We start from the raw sequence: 23,655 nt of genomic DNA on the forward strand, positions 1-23,655 counted from the left end.
AAACTGGGCTGGGGGCACTGAAATGTTAAGTGACTTACCCAGGGTCATAGAGCCAATACATGACCGAGGTGGGACTGGAAACCAAGTCTTCCTGATTCCAAGACCACTAAAATCAGAAACAGGAATAATTTAAGGAAGGTAACATAAAGACCTTATATGTTATCAATCAATAAAATACTTATTAAGCACTTGCTGCGTGCTAAACCCTAGGGATACAAAAAGAGTTGAAAGTTCCTGCCCTCAAGATGCTTACAATCATGGAAAGTAGTACTTCAGCTGCTGGCCAGCACCGAGGCTTTCTTTGGGTTGCTGAAGCTGGTCAAGTCACCAGAAGGCTTCAAGCACCAAACCAGACCTCAGACTTGGCAAGTGAGACTCTCTCTGTTATTCTAATACCTGGGATGTCATTTTTCTACACCAGCACCCTTTTTATGTGTATGGCCATCTTACAGGTGGGATCTCATCCTCATTAAAAAGCTTTTCTTACAAGTGGGAGTTCCTACCTCCTCTATACAAGGGAGCTCAATGTTATTGCTGCTACTTGTTCATGTTTTATGCCTATGTGGACAATTTGCATTGCTGTGGATTTCAGTGGAGAAGCTATGGAATGGTCCTGTGCTCAATGTAATTAGTACCTTTCCATCATCAGGTAGAAGCATGTGGGGAATCTGCATCTCAAGAGGGCATCCTTTTGTTTGGGCTTCATGCAGGGCATCTTCCATGAATGATGAGAGAAAGGAAGGAAGGAAGGAAAGAGAAAGAAAAAGAAAGAAGGAACATTTATTAAGTATTTACTGCATGTAAACACTATGCTAAATGCTAACGTGCAGTTAGAAAAGCAGAGACAGGCCCTGCTTTCAAGAAGCTCACAATCTAATGGGTAAGATAACATGCAAACAACTAAGTATGAACAAAATACATACAAGATAAATGAAGGATAATCTCAGAGGAAAGACTCTTAAGATTAAAGAGGAACAAGAAAGTCTGCTTGTAGAAAGTGAGACTTTAGCTGAGACTTAAAGGAAGCCAGGAGGTGGAATATTTTTGATAACTGTATTTCAGTATAATCAGTTTTCTTTGTAATCCTATTCATTTTATTTCATGCATTTAAAAACATTATTCTGAGGGGTAGAGCCCAGATAGTGGAGTGAAAGCAGTGACTTGCTTGAGCTCTCCCCCAAACCCCTCCAAATACCTGTAAAAAAAATGGCTCTAAACAAATTCTAAAACAGCAGAACCCACAAAAAGACAGAGTGAAACAATTTCCAGCCCAAGACAACCTGGATGGTTGATCAGAAAGGTATATCGCACCGGGCTGGGAGAGGAGCACAGTTTGGCATGGCATGCAGGTCACAGCAAACCTGGAGCAGGCCTCAGAGGACTGAATCTCAGGCCCCTGTGGCAGTTCCAGACTTTTCCACCCACAAATGCCAAAGACAATTTAGAAGGTCAGTGGGAAGAGTCTGTTTCTGCGGTGCTGAAAGAGAAGCACAGTGGGGTTCCAGCCCCATTCCCTGGGATGGTGGCTGCCTCCTGAGCTTCCAGCCCACAGACTGAGGGGGAATCGAGTGGCTGATCAGAGGGGCATTGCAGAGATCTCTTTGCCAGTACTGAGGCAGGAATCTCTTGCTTTGCCCGTGCTTGAATCTGGGTCACAGTTCTAAGAGGGGGTCCTGGGGCAAGGAGGAGCGCTGGTACTATGGAGCTTGTTGTGGCAGTGGAGAGGAAATACCTCTCCCCTTATCACACCACCTTGGAAGAACTGAAAATTTACAGGTCCCTAGAAGTATCTCTGAAAACAGCTGTACAAACCCCCGAAGCTTGGGACAGTACATTCTCCACACTGGAAACAGACCCCTACCTTAACAAAGAGTTTATAACTCAAGTAATTGGCCGGGATTATGAGTAAGCAGTGCAAAAAGAGTCAGGCTATATTATCTTACTTTGGTGACAAAGAAGATCAAAACATACAACCAGAAGAAAACAAAGTCAAAGCTCCTACATCCAAAGCCTCCAAGAAAAATATGAATCAGTCCCAGGTCTTGGAAGAGCTCAGAAGGGATTTTGAATATCAAGTAAGAGACAGAGGAAAAACTGGGAAGATAAATTAGAGTAATATAAGAAAATCATGAAAAACAAGTCAACAGCTTGCTAAAGGAGGTCCAAAAAAATACTGAAGAAAATAACATCTTAAAAAATAGCCTAACCCAAATGGCAAAAGAGGTCCAAAAAGCCAATGAGGAGAAAAATGCCCTAAAAAGCAAAATTGGCCAAATGGAAAAGGAAGTCCAAAAGCTTACTGAAGAAAATACTTCCTTAAAAATTAGAATAGAGCAATTGGAAGCTAGTGACTTTATGAGAATCAAGACACTGTAAAACAAATTCAAAAGAATGAAAAATTAGAAAACAATGTGAAATATCTCATTGGAAAAACAACTGACCTGGAAAATAGATCCAGGAGAGAGAATTTAAAAATTACTGGACTATCTCAAAGCCATGATCCAAAAAAGAGCCTAGACATCATCTTTCAAGAAATTATCAAGGAAAACTGCCTTGATATTTTAGAACCAGAGGGCAAAATAGAAATTGAAAGAATCCACCAATAACCTCCTGAAGGAGATCCCCAAAGGAAAACTCCTAGGAATATTGTAGCCAAATTCCAGAGTTCCCAGGGCAAGGAGAAAATATTATAAGTAGCCAGAAAGAAACACTTTAAGTATTGTGGAAACACAATCAGGATAACACAAGATTTAGCAGCTTCTACATTAAAGGACTGCTGGGCATGGAATATAATATTCTGGAGGGCAAAGGAGATAGGATTACAACCAAGAATCACCTACCTAGCAAAACTGAATATAATCCTTCAGGGGACTGGAATCTGGCTAATGATACAGTATTATCAAAACTGAAAATAAGTTCTAGGTATACATATCTAATGAGAAGACTGGTAGTGTGAGATTCCGTTAGATGGAGTAAAGAGAGACAGAGAGAGAGAGATGGAGGGAGGGTGAAAATTTGGAACTCAAAATTTAAAAAAAATGTTAAAAATTGTTTTTATGTGTAATTGGAAAAAAAACATTTTGTTAAGGCAAAAATGTGTGTATACATGCATACACATATATGTATAAATATCTATACATGCGTATATACACATCCTGGTGATATATAGATATCTAGATAGATATCCAGGTTGATAGTATATGTGTGTGTGTGTGTATGTGAGAGAGAGAGAGAGAGAGAGAGAAAGATCACCAGATATGTATCAAGAGTATATCACTAGGTCAAGACAATATGCAGAATAAATATTAGAGAAGAATGTGTTAAATTATCTTAGCAAAACACAAAAATTATCTTATCACAATTTAAATAAACTAGCCATTCCTAGTTTTTAACTCTGTAGAAATGGTAAGAGCAATGACTGTGGACTCAGATGACCTAGGTTCAAATCCTGCCTCTGATATTTACTAAGTGAGCGAGTCACTTAACCTTCCTGGGCCTCAGTTTCCTGATCTGTAAAATGAGGGGGTTGGAATAGCTGGCTTCTGAGGCCCTATCCAGCACTGAAGAGGATTCTGTGACTGTTTTTCTGAACCAAAAATTGGGGTATGTGTTCTGATAGAGGATAGTCCACTTGTGAATACTCATTAAAAGCCTGTTTTCTTACTTTGAAATTGAGACTGTCCCGGAAAATCAGAGGTGCGGAGACACTAAACTGGTGGCGTTCCCTCTCCCTGGTGTATCTTCCCAGATGCTAGGGAGCAGAGAGGGAGCACATATGGTCTATTCCTCCTGGAAACAGCCTAGCGAGCCAGCATTGGAGGGACAAGCCCGACAGTTTTGTGGGGACAGTGGGACCTGATGGACAACTTTAAAGGGCATAAGTGCCATGAAGCTGAGTGAAGAAGCAATGTGGCAGCTCAGTGGCAGAGTGTATAGAGTACTAGGCTGGGAGTCGGAATTCTACCTCAGGAGCTTATCAGCCGTGTGACCCTGGGGCAAGTCACTTAACCTCTGCCTCAGTTTCCTCATCTGTAAAATGAGGAAATTCCATCGTCATAGAGTTGCTGCGAGGATCAAAGAAGTGATGTGTGTAAAGTGTTTCGCAAACCTATAGAACTATAGAAACACTACGTTATTATCTATTTTATATTATGGTCTATGTTATAAATAATATTTATATATAATTTATTACAGATAAATATATATGTAATTTATTACAGATAATATACTCTGTTACATAGTGTATATAATATTATAGTGTTTCTAATAGTATATGTTATATAATATTTAATATAGAATGTAATTGTGATGTGATATCTATTATTTAATGTTATGTGTTCTATATAATATATAGACATATTAGCTACATTACTACTGTGAATAAGATTGATGAGAAAAGTTTAAATCAAGCAACTGAGACTATTCAGGCTGAAAGAGTCACCAAGGCGGTGATTAATGAGGGCTTTCAGATCCTCCAAGGACCCCTTTAGTGCCTCTATCTCCACTACAGACAGAATAAGAGGAAATTTCAGCCCCAGAGATTTAGGTTAAGTGCAAGGAAGTTTCCTGATAATGAGCAGTTAATGGGCCAGGACAGCCTGCCATGAAAGCTTGTAAAATCCCTTCCCCTAGAGGTTTTTCAGAGTAGAAAGGCCTCTTATTTTTACTGTAATGGTTTAAGGGCAGCCTTGCCTGACAAAGAGGAAGAGGATTGACAGAATGAGCTCCCCAAAGCCGTCCTAGAACTAAAACTTGGCTCAGCTACTTACTAGTCATGAGACCTTGGATAAGTCATTTCTTTCTCCACATTTTGTGTTCCAAAGTTGTAAAAGAAGGGAATTAGAGGAGATAAGCTTCACGTCCCTTCTAATGTAAAGGGACTTAATAACTCGGGGGATGGAGATTGGGAATGAGGCAAATTGGCAGGAAGCTCTAGGACACAGAGTTACCTCACTTTCTAATGGACTGCCATAGATCTCCTTTTTTGTTTGTTTGGCTTAAAGATTACATATACAGACATATGCTCAAATTGTTCGAAACTGAGGGAAAATGCCTCTAATTTCTACAAAGAGTGTACCTGCTCAATTTCTTTCTTCATTCCAGAGAAAATGCCAGTAAGTAGAATCCAAAAAACTTCAAACTATTCTGCTCCTGTTACTTATTCATTGTCAGGAAGTTAAGAGTTACCATCTATAAATTCTTAAAAATAAAAAAAAAAAACAACCTGGGAACACCGTTGGGTGGGGGAAGGGGAGGGGGGAAGGGGCAGGAGGAGAGAAGGAACCAGACAAAGGAAAGGCATTTCCATAAAGTCCATGCATGTATTTTCTAATGTTTTGGTCTTGCTCCTTTGCCTCCTATTGTCCCAAGTTTCAAGATTCCTTACTTCTTTCATTTTCCTAACAGGATCCTCAAGCCTAAACAGGCTGTATCCAAAAGCCACGTGCAGTCCAACAGCACGGAGAGATAGGCTCTCACCTTTTCAGGGCAAGGATGAGGGTGGGTGGGTGGGGACTAATTGCCCTTTTGCTGCCGGGGAATAAATCCATCAACAAACATTTATTAAACTTCTGTTGTACCTGAGACCCCAGGCATAGGGATATAGACTGGACATATGATTTCATCTTCACCCCGAATAAAGAAAGTGCCTTTACCAGTTCAACTTGGTGCCTTCGCTGTGATTTATAATCTTAAAAACAATTGATTAGAGCCTTTACAGGGCAGCTAGGTGGTGTCACAGCGCATAGAGCAATGGGCTTGGAACCAGACTCTTCCTGAGTTCAAATCTGGCCTCAGACCCTTACTAACTGTGTGACCCTAGGCAAGTCACTTACCCCTGTTTACCTCAGTTTCCTCATCTGTAAAATGAGCTGGAGAAGGAGATGGCAAAGCACTCCAGTATCTTTGCCAAGAAAATCCCAAATGGGGGTCACGAAGAATCAGAGGGGATTGAAAACAACTGAACAACAAAGAGCCCTTATAAGTAGTTAAGTGACTTGCCCAGGGTCACAAAGCCAGCATGTGTCAGTGGTGGGACTTGAAATTGATCCAAAATGAACTTAATCCTCTATACCACATTGCTCCTCGGCACTATGTTTGTATGGCAGACAAATCCAGAAGTAACATTCTTTGCCCTCACAGAGATCACAGACCTTGCTTCTTGTTTCTGCTTTCCCCACCCAGATTCTGAGCTACATTTTTCTGCCCCTAGTTGTTACTACAGGAAGAAAATCTAGGCAGTTTAGCTGTAGCAGGGGTGTTCTGGTAAATGTTTAACAACTAGCTCTCTGAAAAAAAAAAGTTCTCATCTGGCACTTTTAAGTTTAAGCTTCACTATTAACATTTTCTCCATCACTTTCTTAAGCTAGACAATCAACAGAGCAATAAATCAAACCCTAATTTGAGGCATCTACCGGTTCCCAAGGTGTAAATATTCACACTTTAAATTGAAATTTTAACAATCATCTCTCTAGAGCCTACACCAAACAATTTGAGTATACTACTGTCTATAATCTTAAATTGTCTCTACATATTCTGTCTTTGAAATGACTGTTTTACTTGTTTAGAGACCATGTTTTCTTTCTACATTGCTGCCTTTTGCTTCTCTTTTTCCAGATTGTATTTCACTTGTTTCACTTGTAGTATTTGCATTGTAAATCAATTGTTTTCTTGTTTCTCTGGTGAAATTTGCAACCATTGATTCAAGTTTTTTTTTTTTAATTCTGCTGATTATTTCTGCTGTGCAGGCCATAAATTCTGGTTTCACATTTACTTTTTCTCTTTGGGAATATTCTGCTGGAGTTCCACACTCTCATGGGAATTTACAGAGTCCTCTGCCTCAGGTGTTGATTCATTTCCCTTTGTCTTACAATGTTTATTTGTATATGTCTGTATTTATTTAGGTGCTCTGGAGGTCTTATTCCCTTCTTTTATTAATATCTTTCTTGTTGGTTTATCTGTTTATGCTCAAAGTCTTTTGTTTTCTTTATTCTGAATTTTATTTCTCCTGAGATCTTTGGTAATTTTTTTTTAGGTTCTCCGCTTACCCTTATATTCTCCTATTGCTCATCTTCTGACTTTTTCCCTTTTTACTGGCACTTGTAATTAGAGCTGTATCTCAAAGTTATCTCAGACTTCTCCCATTCTAGGGAATTAGTCCTTGCCCCAAATGACTTCAAGGGGGACAGAGCTAGCCTCAGCTGGATGTTGAGCCTTTTCCCTCAAGCTTAGGACCAGACGCATAGCTGGCATCCTGCCCCAGTTTCCTTTTTTTTCCTTCGTTCTTTACCTGACCTCTGTTGAAGCACGTAGCACTACCATACTGCTCTCCCAACCAGAGCAACCTTCTATTTTTTGGTTTTCTGGGGCATAGGCAGGAGGTGGTAGGCAGAGGTGAGTTCTGCTGCAGTCCCTGGATTGGCTTGGGCAGCCCTGCCAGAATGTGGTGGCTGATGTTGGATCAGGTTCTGAGTTAGTGCATTCGAGGTTAGGGATTAAACTTCTTTGCTGTTATTTCATTCGATTGTTATCTCATTAGAGTTCTTGGTGTCTTAGACTATGGAGACAGCTGAAATTGCCTTATCTTTTGTGCATAATTCCTATTTTGGAGAGATTTTGAGAGGTGGCCACCTAGGCAGCTAAGTGGCACAGTAGATAGAGCACTGGACCTGAAATCAGGAAGACTTGAGTTCAAATATGACCTTAAATACTTGCTGGCTATGTGACCCTGGGCAGTTAACCTCTGTATGCCTCACTGTATGCCTCCTCAACTGTAAAATAAGGATAACAGCATTTATCTCACAGGGATCTTGTGAGGATCAAATGAGATAATATTTATAAAGCACTTAGCATGATGCCTGGCATATAATAGATGCTTTGTAAATATTTATTCCCTTCCATTCCCTTATGAGGATCAGAAAAAGTACCTAGTCCTCTAATTTGCTGGACACATGACCCAGAACTCCCTAATAGTTTTTATTGTTGCAGCAGCTGACATTTATAAAATTCTTTGCACAGATAATCTCATTTGAACCTTACAACAGTCCTAAGGAGGTCAGTACTACAAACATCATCCTCATTTTAGAGCTTTGGAAACTGAGGTTTCAAGAACTGTCTGACTCCTCACTGTAAAACTAGAATTGTCAGAGGCAGGATTCAAACCCAGATTTTCCTAACATAAGCCTAGCATTCTTTGATTATCTGTCACCTGTGATGGATCAGACTCCTGTGAGATTGTCATGGAGCTGACTCTAAGAAATTACATGACTGTCTTCCTGCCTACTTGAAACCAATTCAACTGCTGCTGAACCCTATGACTTTGAGTCAGACTCTCTGGTGATTAGAGTTACTCAGATAGAGACATTCCTACCCCAAATTGCCTGAAATCACCTTCTGACCCTGTCCTAACCCTCTTCAATTCATTAAGGAATTTCCAGATACTCCCCTGACCTCCATCGCAAACCCATTAAGATGCCACCTTCTTCTGTGGCAGGCAGGTTCCAATTCCTAGCCCTGTTTCCTAATGACCAACCAATTGTAGGGCTCTGTCTGACCTCTATGTTAGAGGCAAGTCTCCCAGAACCCTTACATTCTACTGAACTACTTGACTGCAAATACTACATAGTAGGTCATAGATTTAGAGCTGGAAAGGATCTTAGAGGCCAATCTAACTTGCTTATTTTTCAGTTGAAGAAGTGAGTCCCAGGGAAGGTTGGTGAGTTATCCAAGGTCACATAGAAAGTAAATAACAAAGATGGGATTGGAACCCTGGTCACCTGCCTCTAGATTCAGAGCTCTTTCCTGCTCTCTCTCCCAACAGTGTCGTCCTGTTCTTGACTTGGGCACCTAGTTTTGCTGTTATTGTTCAGTCATTTCAGTTGTGTCCAACTCTTCATGACCCCACTTGGGGTTTTCTTGGAAGAGATACTGGAATGGTTTGCCATTTCCTTCTCCAGCTCATTTGACAAATGAGGAAACTGAGGCAAACAGGGTTGAGTGACTTGCTCAGGGTCACACATCTTGTAAGTATCAGAGGCCAGATTTGAGCTCAGGAAGATGAGTCTTCCTGACTCCAGGCTTCCACTGCACCATAAGCTTTACTTATTCCCAGTCAGAGAAATGAAAAAGAGCAGCCCACACATGACCACTCCCTGATTTGTTACTTGTAGCCCATCTTCCAGTCATGGGAGACAGTCTATGGAAAGCATCAAGATTGGAAAGATGGAATGTTGGATATGAGGAACAGGAAGTAGGTCAGTTATCATGGGGGGTAGGAAGGGGAACATAGGGAAGTGTAATTAGAATAGAAAGATAGGCTGAAGCAGTGTCAAAAGGAATTTGTATTTTATACTAAAGACAATGAGAAACCAAGTAAGCTTCTTGATCAGAAGAGTCTTATGGTCAGGTCTGTGCTTAGGAATATCAATTTGATCACTATGTGGAAGGTGAATTAAAGAAAGGAAAGATAGAAAGTAAGGAATATAATTAGGAGGCTGTCTTAATAGTTTAGATGAGAGATGATGAGGGTCTGTCCTAGGGTGGATGTAGAATGAGCAGAAAAGTAGGGACAGATAGAAAGAGGTTAAGAGGCTGAAATTGACATTTGGATGTTTGGAAAGGGGGGAGGGCTCTTCAAAGGATGACTCCAGGTTGGGAACCTGGGTGACTACAAGGAAGGTAATGTCGAGTTAACCTTTCAGAGCCTTAGTTTTCTCATCCGTTCAATGGGGACAATGATACCTGAGGTCCTTTCCTCACGTGGTTCTTATGACCAATGAAATAATCTATGTAAAGCGCTTTGAAAACATTAAAGCACAACAGAAATGTCGGTTATTATTATCAGTGATTGCTTCTTTGAAACCAGTACTGTAACCTTGCTTTAAGCAATTAACATGTCCTCTATACAGTTGCACCTTTTAGGAAAGAAAAAGACTGGTAAAATGTATTGAGGTAGCACACTGTGTGTTTCTTTGTATAGAAGGTGGTGCAATGGAGGTAACACTTATATTTTTAAAAATCTGCAAATGAATCAGTGTAAATAAATTATAAATTGAAAGGCTGTAGAAGAAATAATTCAATTATTTATTGTTTCCTCTATTAAGATTACACTTCACAGCCTTCCTCCCCAGTTCTTCCACCCTCTGTTATTCTAAGACTACCCTGTCTCCTGAGATATCCCTGGGACCCGATGCTATTCTTTGGCCATTTTTACAGATGAGGAGGAATGAGATGTCCAGAGCAAGTCAGTGGAGGGAGGTAGAAGGAATGTCGATCCGTGCACGACTCTCAGTCGGTGTCCAGACCACTAAGCTGATGATTACTGCCCCTTCCGTGCATGTCAGAGTGGAGTTTAGAGCTTTGCATTATGTTGTCAGCATGTCTTATTCACTTATTTTGACCTCACCTTGCCTGTTGCCAGGTCACGGGTTTTAGCTTGGCTGTTTTATCAGCTCAGCTGCTATGTGTACCCCTCCTTATCTGGGTTTAGAATTCTCTAGTTTTCAAGTCAAATCAATGAGTGTTTATTGAGCTAAGTGCCTGGCATCCGGAGTGGCCCTGGGCAAAGCTCTGAGGAGTGATCCTCTCCCCCCTCATTGCACTAGTTAATACAGGCCAGCCGCCGGCTTTGGAACTACACCTTGTCACTTGTTGACATTTCTCTTTCCTTCAAAACCCAAGTCAGGTCCAACGTAATCAATCCATAAAGCATTCCCTCATTCATTCTCTCTTTTCTCTCTCTCTCTCTCTTTTCTCTCTCTCTTTCTCTCTCCCTCTGTCTCTCTCTCTCTCTCTCCCTCTCCCACCCTCTCTCCCTCTTCCACCCTCTCTCCCCCTCCCCGTCTCTGTCCCTCTCTCCCTCTCTCCCTTTCTCCCTTTCTCCCTTCCCCCTTCTTCTCCCTCTTCACTCTCACCCCTAACTTAAAGTGATCTTTCTCTCTATATTTTCTTAAAACACTTTTCCAGCACTTCTCTCTTGCACTAATCACACTGTATGTTGCATTATTCCTGTTTTACTTAGTTCTACACTTGTCCCCCACTCCCAAATTTGAAATCCTTAAGAGTAGGAATGTATCACTTTTCATCTTTGTCTCCATCAAGATAGCACAGTGCTGTGCAGAAAGCAAGTGCCTGGTCAATATTTGCTGAATTGAGCTGACTCTAGCAATGTTCACCAGAGGGAAATCAGGGAAGGCTTTATGGAGGAGGTAGCTCCTGAATTGAACCTTAAAGGAAGGGACAGATTTCAAAAGGAAAATATGAGACAGGGTCAAATTCCAAGCTAGTCCATGGGAACTACATATAGGGAACTAGCCTATATGAGTAGGATGTGGGAGAATGCACAATAAGGTTGGGGGCCTATTCAGCTGGAATGTAGAATACATGAAAGGGAGACCCTGTGGAAAAAAATAAAAACCAATAACACTGGATTGGAGGTCAGAGGACCTGGGTTCAAATTCTGCTGCTGTTGCTTCCTACCTGTGTGACTCTCAGCAAGTCACTTTACCTTCAGTTTTCTTGCTTGTAAAATTAGATTAGATTAGGTTAGATTCAGTGATCTCTAATGTCCCTCCCAACTCAAAATCCATGAGAAGTGTGAAATGCGTATGGTAAGTTGGTTGGAGCCAAACTGAGAAGGACTTTGAGTGCCAGGCTTAAGGCTTGTATTTTATTCTAGAGGAAGTTTTATTAATGTAATAGCAGCAGCGATTTCCACTTCCATGGTACTTTAAGGGTACAGAAGCACCTTCACATACTTTATTTCATTTGACCTGGTGAGTTAGGGAGTAGAAGAATTATAATGCCGATTTTCCAGATGCCTCAGAGAAGTTAAAGGACTTGCCCAAAGTCACAGTGTTAACAAATAGAAGAGCCAGGACTGGATCATAGTCTCCTGTTTTCAAGAAGCATTCTCTCTCTTTTTCTTTTTCAGTGTCTTTCTCCACTATATATGGTGCTACCTCTCAGATGCTCAAATCCTATAAGCCCTGCTAGGCCTCCATTCTTCCTTTAGCAAAATATGCCGTGATAAACATCTCTCTGTAACTTCCACCCTTTGGCTCCCACTAAGGCTCTTCCAGGTGAAAAATCTCCATTTCTGTTGATAGAAAATTTTGTTGTTGTTGTTGTTGAGTTGTTTTTCAGTTGTGTCCGACTCTTTGTGACCCCATTTGGGGTTTTCCTGGCAAAGATACTGGAGTGGTTTGTCATTTTCTTCTAATACCACATAGTTAAATTGTTTCTTAATTGATTTTCCTCTATCATGTTTACTTGAAAAAGGCTTTAAGGTTTGCAAAGCACTTTACATTTATTATTGCATTTGATTGGTAGCTAAGTGGCACCGGGAATGGAGGGCTGGTCTTGGAGTCAGGAGGACCGGACTTTGACTCTTCCCTGCTCACATTAATTAGCTGTGTCCTCTTCTCTGCTATTGCCGTCCCTCAGAAACAACTTCCCATTTACCCTCTACATATCTAGTATGGCCATGGTTGTTTACATGTTGTCTCCCTCATTAGATTGTGATATCCTTGATGGCAGGAACCATGTTTTTGCCTTTCTTGGTATCCTTCCATCTCTTAGCCCAATGCCCTGTACATAGTGGTTGTGGTCTTTCATTCTTGAAGAGGACCAAAATGACATCCCTACATCGGGGTCAAGGTATAGTGCGTCCAGCTGTGGTTGATCAGACCAATAAGAGTTCAGAAAACTCTACCCAGGTCGGGAACAATGAAAATGAAAATGAAAACTTGTGGATTGATTGGGTAAGTGATGCCTCATCATGGCATAGAAGTGATTTGGAGTTCTCAAAGGCTAGACCAGCAGAGTAGAAGCTCTGGCAGATCCTACCAAAGTGGAAACTCTTTGACTAATGAGCTGTCATCCTGCAACCAGCCTGAATGAAGGAAAGAAGAAATGAAGTGCTAAGCTATGTAGTGCTAAACAGACACTTCATACCATGGGAAATTTTGGGTCTAATACCTCCTTCTCCAATTTCCCTCTGTGAAGGATGACGATACCAGATGGAAGCATGATGGCAGACCCTTCTGAGAATGCCTTCATTGGAAAGGATTCATTATAAAATGAATCATTTTATGGTTCATAGTTCAATAGCCTCTTTGTCCATCCTACCCCATGCCCCATTTTATATGCCTGTCTCTTCCTAGGTCCACAGTCAATTATGCAGAATACTGCTTTCAGGTGGAGGTTCAGAATAAGAGAAACCAGTGGCTCAATAGGATCAATAACATATAGCATTTGGAGAAGATAATGGCATATAGATCACATAACCAAATACAGAAACTGTACCCCTGCTTGAAAGAGTGTCAATTGTATTTTCTATGTGTGTTGAGATGTCCCTGTGATAGAAGAAACCTACAATTCCAAATGGAAGTGCCCCTTCTTTCTGCCTCCCTCCCTACCTCCTTCCCCACAAAAGTCAGCTAGTGCCATTTAAATTCTGGAAGAAAAGCTTGTTAAGGTAAAACCCAAAAGGCCACAATCCCATCTGCAAGAAATTTTTTGAGTTTTTTTGGTTTGTTTTTTTGTAGCTTCCTAAGTCAAATGAAATGTTAGCAGCTGCTAACCATTTCTTCCAGGCAGAGGCTTTCTTGTAAAACTCAACCAAAGTACTTAGGGGAATCACAGAGCATTCAGTTATCAAATCACCACATATTACATACTGCTGAAAACCAGGAGGGCAAACTCATGTTAGCCCCTCTGTTCTTCAACAAAGGGAAACTGTCTGAAAGCCCCACTGAATGTAAAGAGAGGAAGCTCCACAAAGCCTGACCTGCCACCAGAAATCAATGGAGAGGCCATGGCCATGAAGGCCCTCATTGAACTCAGCCTTTGGGAAGAGAACCATTGGAAACAGTTTATTAAAATACAACAGTCCCTAGTGTGGTATGTGTTCTGCCTGTTTATTTTACCATTTATATGGGCCTATAATTGAGCTGAAGGAGAATTCCCATTTCAGCTTCCAAGAAAATGTACAGTCAATTCCATTATCTGGATTTAATGTGTATGTGCATTTTTTTTAAAGTCAGGAGCCAACAATAAAGATTCATTGTGTGCATGTGTGTGTGTGCGCACACTCGCATGCACGCACACAGACACAAACTCATGAATTTGCTTGTTCAAATAAGTGAGCAAAGATAATTAGCAGGTTGGGTGGCCATGAGAGAAAATGATTCTCTGAAGTTTGGCTTGTTCTCCTTCACGCATGATGTTTCCTACTTGTCATGGCTATGGTCTGGGGTTTTGCCAGTGCCCGCATAACAAACTGTTTCCTTTTCCCATACACTGAAGATTTTCCTCTTTTCAGGATTATGTTCCCCAGCCTGCCTTACTTTCACCTATCACTCACCCTTCCCTCTTACCTTACCTCTTTGTCCAGCATACCCCATGACCCAGCTCCCATTTTCTATGCTTGTCTTTTCCTAGGTCATTCAGTCAGCTATGCAGAAATCTTTTTAAGAATGCTGCTTTCAGGTGGAGGTTCAGAATAAAAGAAACAAATGGCTTGATATGTTCAATAAGAACTTTTCAGGCCTCTGTGGTATAGTAGAAAGAACACTGGTTCAGGAGTCAAGAGACCTAGGTTCTAATTCTGCTCCTGGTCCCACCACCAGTTAGTTTACTGTGTGATCTTAGACAAGTCAATTCAAATACCTGGGCCTCGGTTTGGTCCTTTATAAATGCGGGGTTGGGGTGGAGGGTGGGGTGTCAGTCAACAAGAATTGATTAAAAATCCACCATGTGCCAAGTACTGTGCTGGAGTTGGGGAGTATAATGACAAAAGTGAAATATTCCCTGTCCTCAAGGAACTCATATGCACATATCTGGTGATGTACAAAGCACATGTAGACCAGACACAGTCTAGCAGTAGTTGAAGGCTATTGATGGTTGCTGGCCAATAGAGCTATTTATCCCCTCTTGGTTGGCCCACATGCTTTAAAGTGTTGGAAGATTTGGACTTCTCATCGGCATCCTAGCTGTATCCCCAGGACAGACGTGACTGGTAGCAGTGTCTGCATCAGGAGTCACAGACAGACTAGATGCATTGAGAAAAGGCAGTTTCAGAACTCTACAAGTCCAGCAGAAAGCTGCCCCATACCTATAGGCAGCTAAATGGTGCAGTAGATAGAGTAACAGGCCTGGAGTCAGGAAGACCTGAATTCAAATCCAGCCTCAGACACTTATTAGCTGTGTGACCCTGGACAAGTTACTTAACCATGTTTGCCTCAGTTTCCTCATCTGTAAAATGAGATGGAGAAGGAAATGGCAAACTGCTCCAGTATCTTTACCAAGAAAACCCCAAAGAGGGTCACCAAGAGTCAGACACGACTGAACAACAATAATTTCTGGGGAACTTCAGAAGTAGGCAATTCACAGTTCCTGGAACTGAGGACACATGAATGCCCTATGAAGCAGGGAAAAGGACTTCCAGGAACTGTGAATGATCTGCTTTTGCCATAAGTGGTCTGAGTATGAGCCCACTTTCCCCTGGCTTCTGTATGTACTTGCTGGGGGAGTATGTCTCAGACTTTTAGAAGAAATTTTGTATCAACTATCCTTACAATACCACCTTAGTAAACACTGGCTGGCTAATTGATGTCAACTGATTATTACTGGCAGAATTACAGTAGACGGGGCTTGTTAGTTTTACTGCTAGAAAAGCCTTCAACTCCCTCCAAGGGTTACCCCTAGAACTCTGAGGGTAGAAGCAAGCACTTTTGGGGGCCTGACAGAGCCTGCGGTGTACTTATATCATATATAAATTTGCCTCTTTGCAACTACTTCTGCTACCTAGGTGTCTTTCTTACTGAAGTCTAAGATTGTTGTTGTTGTTTTTTTAATTAATTAATTTATTTGTAGTTTTCAACATTCACTTACACAAGATTTTGACTTCCAAATTTTCTCCCTATCTTGTCGTTCCCGTCACCCCAAGATGGCATGCATTCTGAATACCCCTTCCCCTAATCAGCCCTCCCTTCTGTTTCTCCCCCCCTTCTCTTATCCCCTTCCCCTTCAATTTTCCTGTAGGGTAAGATAGATTTCTATACTCCATTTCCTGTATATCTTATTTCCCAGTTGCATGTGAAAACAATTTTTTTTAACATTTGTTTTTAAAACTTTGAGTTCCAAATTTTCTCCCTTCCTCCCTACCTATCCACCCTTATCGAGAAGACAAGCAACTCAATACAGGTTATACATGTGTAGTCAGGCAAAACACTTCCATAGTAGTCATGTTGTAAAAAACTAAGTATAATTCCCTTAATCCTATCCCGCCCCCCATTTATTCTATTCTCTCTTTTGACCCTGTCACTCCTTAGAAGTGTTTGCTTCTGATTACCCCCTCCCCCAATCTGCCCTCCCCTCTATCATCCTCCTGCTTTCTTGTCCCCTTCCCCACCCCCATTTTCCTGTAGGATAAGATAGATTTCCATAGCCAATTGAGTGTGTCTGTTATTCACTCCTTAAGCCATATCTGATGAGAATAAGATTCACTCATTCCCTCTCACCTTCCCCCACTTCCCCTCCTCTATAAAAGCCTTTTCTTTTCTGTTTTATATGAGATAATTTACCCCATTCTACTTCTCCCTTTCTCCTTCTCCCTGTATAATCGTCTCTCACCCCTTAATTTTATTCTCCAGATATCACCCCTTCATCTTCAACTCACCCTGTCCCCTCTATCTATCTATCTATATACATACATATAATTTTTTTCCCTCCAATTACCCTAATTCTGACAAATATCTCATGAGTTACAAATATCATCTTTCCATGCAGGAATGTAAACAGTTCAACCTTAATAAGTCTCTTATGATTTCTCTTTCCTGTTTACCTCTTCATGTTCCACTTGAGTCTTGTATTGGAAAGTCAAATTTTCTATTCAGCTCTGGTCTTTTCATCAAGAATGCTTGAAAGTCCTCTATTTCACTGAATGACCATTTTTTCCCCTGAAGAATTATACTCAGTTTTGCTGGGTATGTGATTCTTGGTTGTAGTCCTATCCCCTTTGCCCTCCAGAATATTATATTCCAAGCCCTGCGGTCCCTTGATGTAGAAGCTGCTAAATCTTGTGTTATCCTGATTGTGTTTCCAATACTTGAATTGTTTTTTTCTGGCTGCTTGTAATATTTTCTCCTTGACCTGGGAACTCTGGAATTTGGCTACAATATTTGTAGGATATTTGGGGATCTCTTTCAGGAGGTTATTAGTGGATTCTTTCAATTTCTATTTTGCCCTCTGGTTCTAAAATATCAGGGCAGTTTTCCTTGATAATTTCTTGAAAGATGATGTCTAGGCTCTTTTTTGGATCATAGCTTTGAGATAGTCCAGTAATTTTTAAATTCTCTCTCCTGGATCTATTTTCTAGGTCAGTTGTTTTTCCAATGAGATATTTCACATTGTTTTCTATTTTTTTCATTCTTTTGGATTTGTTTTACAGTGTCTTGATTTCTCATAAAGTCACTAGCTTCCAATCGCTCCATTCTAATTTTTAAGGAACTATTTTCTTCAGTAAGCTTTTGGACTTTCTTTCCCATTTGGCCAATTTTGCTTTTTAGGGCATTCTTCTCCTCATTGGCTTTTGGGACCTCTTTTGCCATTTGGGTTAGGCTATTTTTTAAGGTGTTATTTTCTTCAGTATTTTTTTGGACTTCTTTTAGCAAGCTGTTGACTTGTTTTTCATGATTTTCTTACATTACTCTCATTTCTCTTCCCAGTTTTTCCTCTACTTCTCTTACTTGATATTCAAAATCTTTTTTGAGCTCTTCTGTGACCTGAGACCAATTCGTATTTTTCTTGGAGGCTTTGGATGTAGGAGCTTTGACTTTGTTGTCTTCTTCTTGTTGTATGGTTTGATCTTCCTTGTCACCAAAGTAATATTCTATGGTCTGACTCTTTTTGTGCTGCTTACTCATGATCCCAGCCAATTACTTGAGTTATAAACTCTTTGTTAAGGTAAGGGTTTGCTTCCACTGTGGAGAATGTACTGTCCCAAGCTTCTGGGGTTTTGTGCAGCTGTTTTCAGAGATACTTCTAGGGACCTATAAATTTCCAGTTCTTCCAAGGTGGTATGATCAAGGGTGAGATGTTTACTCCTTTCTTGGCCTGTGCTCTGGTCTATGAGTGACCACAAGCACTCTTTTCTGCCTTGGAACTGTGAGGAGGATTTCCTCTCCACCACCACAACAAGCTCCACTACACCAGAGCTCCTCCTTGCCTCAGGACCGCCACCCAGAACTGTGACCCAGATCCAAGCACGGGCAAAGCAAGAGAGTCCTGCACCAGCAAAGAGATCCCTGCAATCTCCCTCTGATCAGCCACTCAATTCCCCCTCAGTCTGTGGGCTGGAAGCTCTGGAAGCAGCTGCCACACAGGGCTGCACTTGGGGACTGGGGCTGGGACCGTACTTCTCTCTCTCTCTCACCACAGTCACAGACTTTTCCCACTGACCTTATAAGTTGTCTTTGGCGTTCATAGGTTGAGAAGTCTGTAAATCATCACAGCTGCCTGTGATTCAGTCCTCTGAGGCCTGCTCCAGGCCTGTTTGCCTGCGCGCCCACACCAAACTGCACTCCTCTCCCCACTGGGCGAGATATACCTTTCTGATCAACCATCCAGGTTGTCTTGGGCAGGATATTTGTTTCACTCTGTCTTTTTGTGGGTTCTGCTGCTTTAAAATTTGTTTAGAGCCATTTTTTACAGGTATTTGGAGGGGTTTGGGGGAGAGCTCAAGCAAGTAACTTAGGATTGTTTTTATAGGAAAAAAATAAGACCCCAAAAATAGGAAGTGATTTGCCCAGGTACACACTGCTAGTCATGGTTAGTGTCTGAACCAGTTCTTCCTGACTCCAAGTACAGCAATTATTCACTATATATGATCAGTGCCACATAAACAAGCTATTTTAAAAGATTTTTTGGGGGGGTGTATTTGCTTGAAAAACACATGACTTTAATGCTTTGTCATCTACTTTAACTCTGGAGAGAGACAGAAAAAGAGAGAAAGAGAGAGAGAAGGGAGAGAGAGAGGAAGAGGAGGAGAAGAAGAAGGAGAAGGAGAAGAAGGAGAAAGAGAAGGAGGAGAAAGATTCTGATCTCAATCCTAGAGCAGGAAATGCCTCCATTAATGCAGCTTGCTAACTCCTCTGTAACTTAATCTTAGAGAATTGCAGGGGGTCATGAGTGACTTGACTCTAGTTAGGCAGCCAGTATTGTCCAAGATAGAACTTGAACCCAGGTCTTCTTTATTCCAAGGCTGACCCTTAATCTACTGTGCCAAAACAGCTACCTCCTTCATTGTATAAACATAAGAAAGAAAAGGTTTAGTAACCATTAAGACCTTTTTCTGGGCTAGAATTTGCCAATGCTGAGTGACTGTGGTAGACTTTTTGGGAGATCCATGAAACATGAAGAGCCTTTCAGCTCCCCAAGAATGCTCTGCCATGATGCCTTTTTTTAGGAAAATGCAGCCAAGGTATGCTGGTAAATGTTTAACAACGGACTCTCTAGGGGGGGAAATGTATGTCTGTGTGAATATGTATGTGTATACACACAAAAAATTTTTTTCTCCACTACTTTTTAAAGTCTAGACAATCAACAAAACAATTAATCAAGCCCTGATTTATAGTTTGCTGATTTCTGAGGTATTAATGCTCACACTGAAAATTTAACAATCAGCTCTTCTGAGCCATTATGAACTGGCTCCAGTATATTACTGTTTAAAGCTCTTATTCATGCTCACTAATATTCCATTTACCTTTTCTTAATCTCCCATTATTCATTTCTTTTTCTCCTCCAAGGGCAATGTATACATGTACTATAAACTGTACAACTTCTATCAGAACTATCGCCGATATATTATTTCCAGAAATAATCGCCAGCTTTTGGGAGAAGATATTACGGTAAAAACTTCCTTTAAAATCATTGACTTAACTCTCAGGTGTTTTTATTCTGTTGGTCTTTAAATCTGAGGAAGTAGAAGGAAATTGTGTAATTACTTAGAGATGGTTATTTCTATGGAGAACAGATCATAATAGGACCATAGATTTAAAGATTATTGACTCTCCTCCCTCTCTTTTTCCAGATGAAGAAACTGAGGCCTAGAGAGTTTAAGTAACTTCCCGAGCGTCACTCAGCTAGAAAGCATCTAAGGTGGGATTTGAACCTAAGTTTTCCTGACTCTGAATCCAACAGCTAATCAGCCAGACTATGACACAATAGCTAAGATGTAAAGATGTAGCCACATCTGAAGTAAGTTGAGTGCATGGGGTAGCTGGGAGTCATAGTGGATAGAGCACTGGCCCTGGAGTCAGGAGGACCTGAATTCAAATCCAGCCTCAGATTTAGCTGTGTGACCCTGGGCAAGTCACTTAAGCCTGATTTACTCAGGAAGAAAGAAAGGAAGGAAGGAAGGAAGGAAGAAAGAAAGAAAGAAAGAAAGAAAGAAAGAAAGAAAGAAAGAAAGAAAGAAAGAAAGAAAGAAAGAAAGAAAGAAGGAAGAGAGAGAGAGAAGGAAACAAAGAAACAAAGTTAGTTGAGTGCAGCAAATTGAAGCAACATTTATGGAGGAGCTCAGGCTCCTGATACAATCTTGGTATTGTGCTCTACACCCTAACCCTGGATGATATGTTCATTCACTCTTACCTCCATATTCCTAATGTATTATCTGTGCTTCCCATATAAGCAGAGCTTTCCCTCTCTCTCCCTTAAAATCATCCCGTATCCCTTGTTACTATTTTCGACTTGTTGCCTATTATTTTAGCACTACCCCTTCCCACACACGAGGGAAATTTCTGGCTCCATCCATTCCTTGCTCCCCACCTAGGGAGGCTTCAACTTTGGATGAGAACAGATGACTCATAGAAGATGTTGGAGACAATACTAGAAAGCAACTGAACTCAGATAAAATACAATGGCCAATCTTGTATCTGTAGAAGTAACATTGAGACAGACTTTATTCCTCCTACAAGAGAGGTGGGAGGCAATGGGGGTAGATTTTTGCATATACTGTCCAACGTAGGATACTTTACCAGTTTTTCCTGACTGTGTTTTTTCTTTGCCCAATGGGCATGATATATTGGGAAATGACTATGTAAATGGTATGTAAAAAACAAAAGACACCAACAAAACATTTTTAAAAGATAGTAGAGAAGGCAAGGAACTATCTGGAGGACGTATCTAGTAATAACCCCAGCATCATTAATCTCTGGGGTCTCAGAATCTAGACTTGAAATATCTCTGTAAGAGTTTCCAGCTCACTCTGAAGTCTTAGTAGAGGAGCTAGCCATATTGGTTGGTTGCGAGGATCAGAGGACCTATCTAGTGATAACCCTAGAATCATTCATCTCCAGGGTCTCAGAATCTAGACTTGAAATGTCCCTAAGAGTTTCCAATTGGGGGCAGCTAGGTGGCACAGTGGATAAAGCATTGGCCATCGATTCAGGAGGACCTGAGTTCAAATCTGGCCTCAGACACAACGCTTATTAGCTGTATGACCCTGGGCAAGTCACTTAACCCCATTGCCTAGCCCCCCAAAAAATTTTTAAAAAGAGAGTTTCCAATTGAGTAGCTTTCTCTGCCTAGTAGACAAGCTAGCCATATTGATTGGTTGTGAGCGTAACATTGATAGGAAGTGATTTGTTGATCAGGATTTCCCTGAGAAGCTGTAATCAAATCAGATTCCATTCATCACTACTCCCTTCTTCCCAAACGATATCAGATATTCTATCCTCTGAATTATCAGTGCTAAGGTGCTTGGTTTAAATGAGATTTTATTTAAAATCAGCAAGTCAGAAGACGAGACAGCCTGCTAGAGTTGGGGGGTAAGATGAATGGACAAAGGAAATGTTCAACTTGGACTTTAGTCTAGTGTGCTGAATTGTGGGTGCTCTATTATGGGAAGAATTTGTTGTTATTGAGTCATGTCTCGCTCTCGGTGACCCCATTTGGGGTTTTTTGGCAAAGATACTAGAATGGTTTGCCATTTCCTTCTCCAGATCATTTGACAGATGAGGAACTGAGGCAGACATGGTGAAGTGATTTGCTTAGGGTCACACAGCTAGTAAGTGTCTGAGGCCAGATTTGAACTCAGGAAGATGAGTCTTCCTGATTCCAGGCCCAGCACTCTATCCACTGCAGCGCCACCTAGCTGCCCTTCAGGGAAGATATCGAGAACTAATGTAATATATTAGATAAAGAGTCAGCTCCTGAGTCAGGAAGACCTGGGATCGTTCAAGATCTGCCTCTGACACACACAGCCACTTTGTGATCTTGGGCCAGTCAAGATCACCTCCTAATACCTCAGGCAATTGTCTAAGACTATACATTGAAGAAAAGTTGGTGATTTGCATCTGCAAAGAGAGTTTTTCCTCTGAGAGCTCCTGATACCAGTGAAATCACAGGTCCAGAAAAACAACAGTGACCAAAGGACAAGCTGGAGTGGGTTCAGAGGAGCATGACCAGGATGATGAGGAGACCCAAAACAATGCCACTGAAGGATGGGTTGAAGGAAGTGGGACTGTTTAGAAAAGAGAAAAGTTAGTGGGAGTCTCATACTCTGTAGGTACCTGAAGGACTGTCATGGAGGAGATCAGGTGTGCTCTGCTTGGTTCCAGGTGGCAGGAGCAATGGATAGAAATTGCAAAGATAGAGCCAAGATGGTGAAGTAAGAGGTAAGGCACTCTTACCCTCCCATAATAACCTCTGAAAACCCAGAAAATATCGCCCAAGGAAAAACCCTGGAACAGCTGGACCAGAAGAAAGATGGGGTGCAGCAGTCCTGTAGCCCAGGTAGCTTGAGGGATTAACAGGAAAGGCCCCTCTTGCCCTGGGGCAAGGAAAACAGTACAGAATGGGAGGCCTCCCAGCAAGCTAGCAGAAAGCCCCACCTCAGCATACCAGGAGGAGATCCCGAAGCCCAGGTGGTAGACCAGGCAAACACCAACACCTGGACCCCCAAGTGCCTCAGTGAGGGCAGGGTAACTGGTGGAAACCAGCTTGGAAAACCACCTGGTGCCTCGGCACCCTCAGCATTCTACAGCAACCGGGTCTCCCAGTGCCTTAGCAAAAATAAGGGAAGCAGCACTACAAAGGGCCCCAGGCAGATAAAGACTCTGCAACATCCATCTGAAAGGAGCTGAAGAAAGTGAAAGGAAAGGAAAAGCAGGCAACCTAGAGTTACCCTAGAGTTCTAGCCTTGCTGATTCCAGCCCAATACCAGGTAAGCTGCTAGAACCCTACAGCCTCGAACTGCCAACATTGGAGGCCCCAGCACACAAAGCCAGTGACCAGGTCCTAGGCTCCCAGCACAAGAAGGTTGGGTCAGTGCCCTCTGCTCCCCAGCAAGAGAGCTCAATCTCTTTAAAGGCCAGGAAATAAGTAAACACCATGAGCAAAAAGAAACATATGATAGACTGATATTATGAGAAGAGTGAAGATTAAGGCAGAAATTCTGAAGAGGACAACATTGTCAACAAACCCACATCTGGAACCTCAAGAGGAAATATGAACTGGTCTGAAGCCCAGAAAGCTTTCTTAGAAGAGCTCAAGAAGGATTTTAAAAGTCAAATGAAAGAGGTAGAAGAAAAAATGAGAGGTATGCAAGAGAAAGTCAATAGCCTGGAAAAAAGGAGGACAAAAATCAACCATAGA

General features: G+C 41.5%; 1 protein-coding gene across 1 annotated transcript in view; it reads left to right on the plus strand.

The window, feature by feature from the left end:
* The window catches only part of LOC114047260 (cell cycle control protein 50C-like), a 45,118-nt gene that overhangs the window by 7,784 nt on the left and 13,679 nt on the right, over window positions 1-23,655 (plus strand). The window contains exons 3-4 of the mRNA XM_027868044.1: window positions 5,004-5,114; window positions 19,806-19,907. Of these exons, the coding sequence (XP_027723845.1) occupies window positions 5,004-5,114; window positions 19,806-19,907 (213 nt within the window). The remainder of the gene's footprint in view (window positions 1-5,003; window positions 5,115-19,805; window positions 19,908-23,655) is intronic.

Source organism: Vombatus ursinus, unplaced genomic scaffold, assembly GCF_900497805.2.
Source record: "Vombatus ursinus unplaced genomic scaffold, bare-nosed wombat genome assembly UNPS02001419.1, whole genome shotgun sequence".
NCBI lineage: Eukaryota > Metazoa > Chordata > Mammalia > Diprotodontia > Vombatidae > Vombatus > Vombatus ursinus.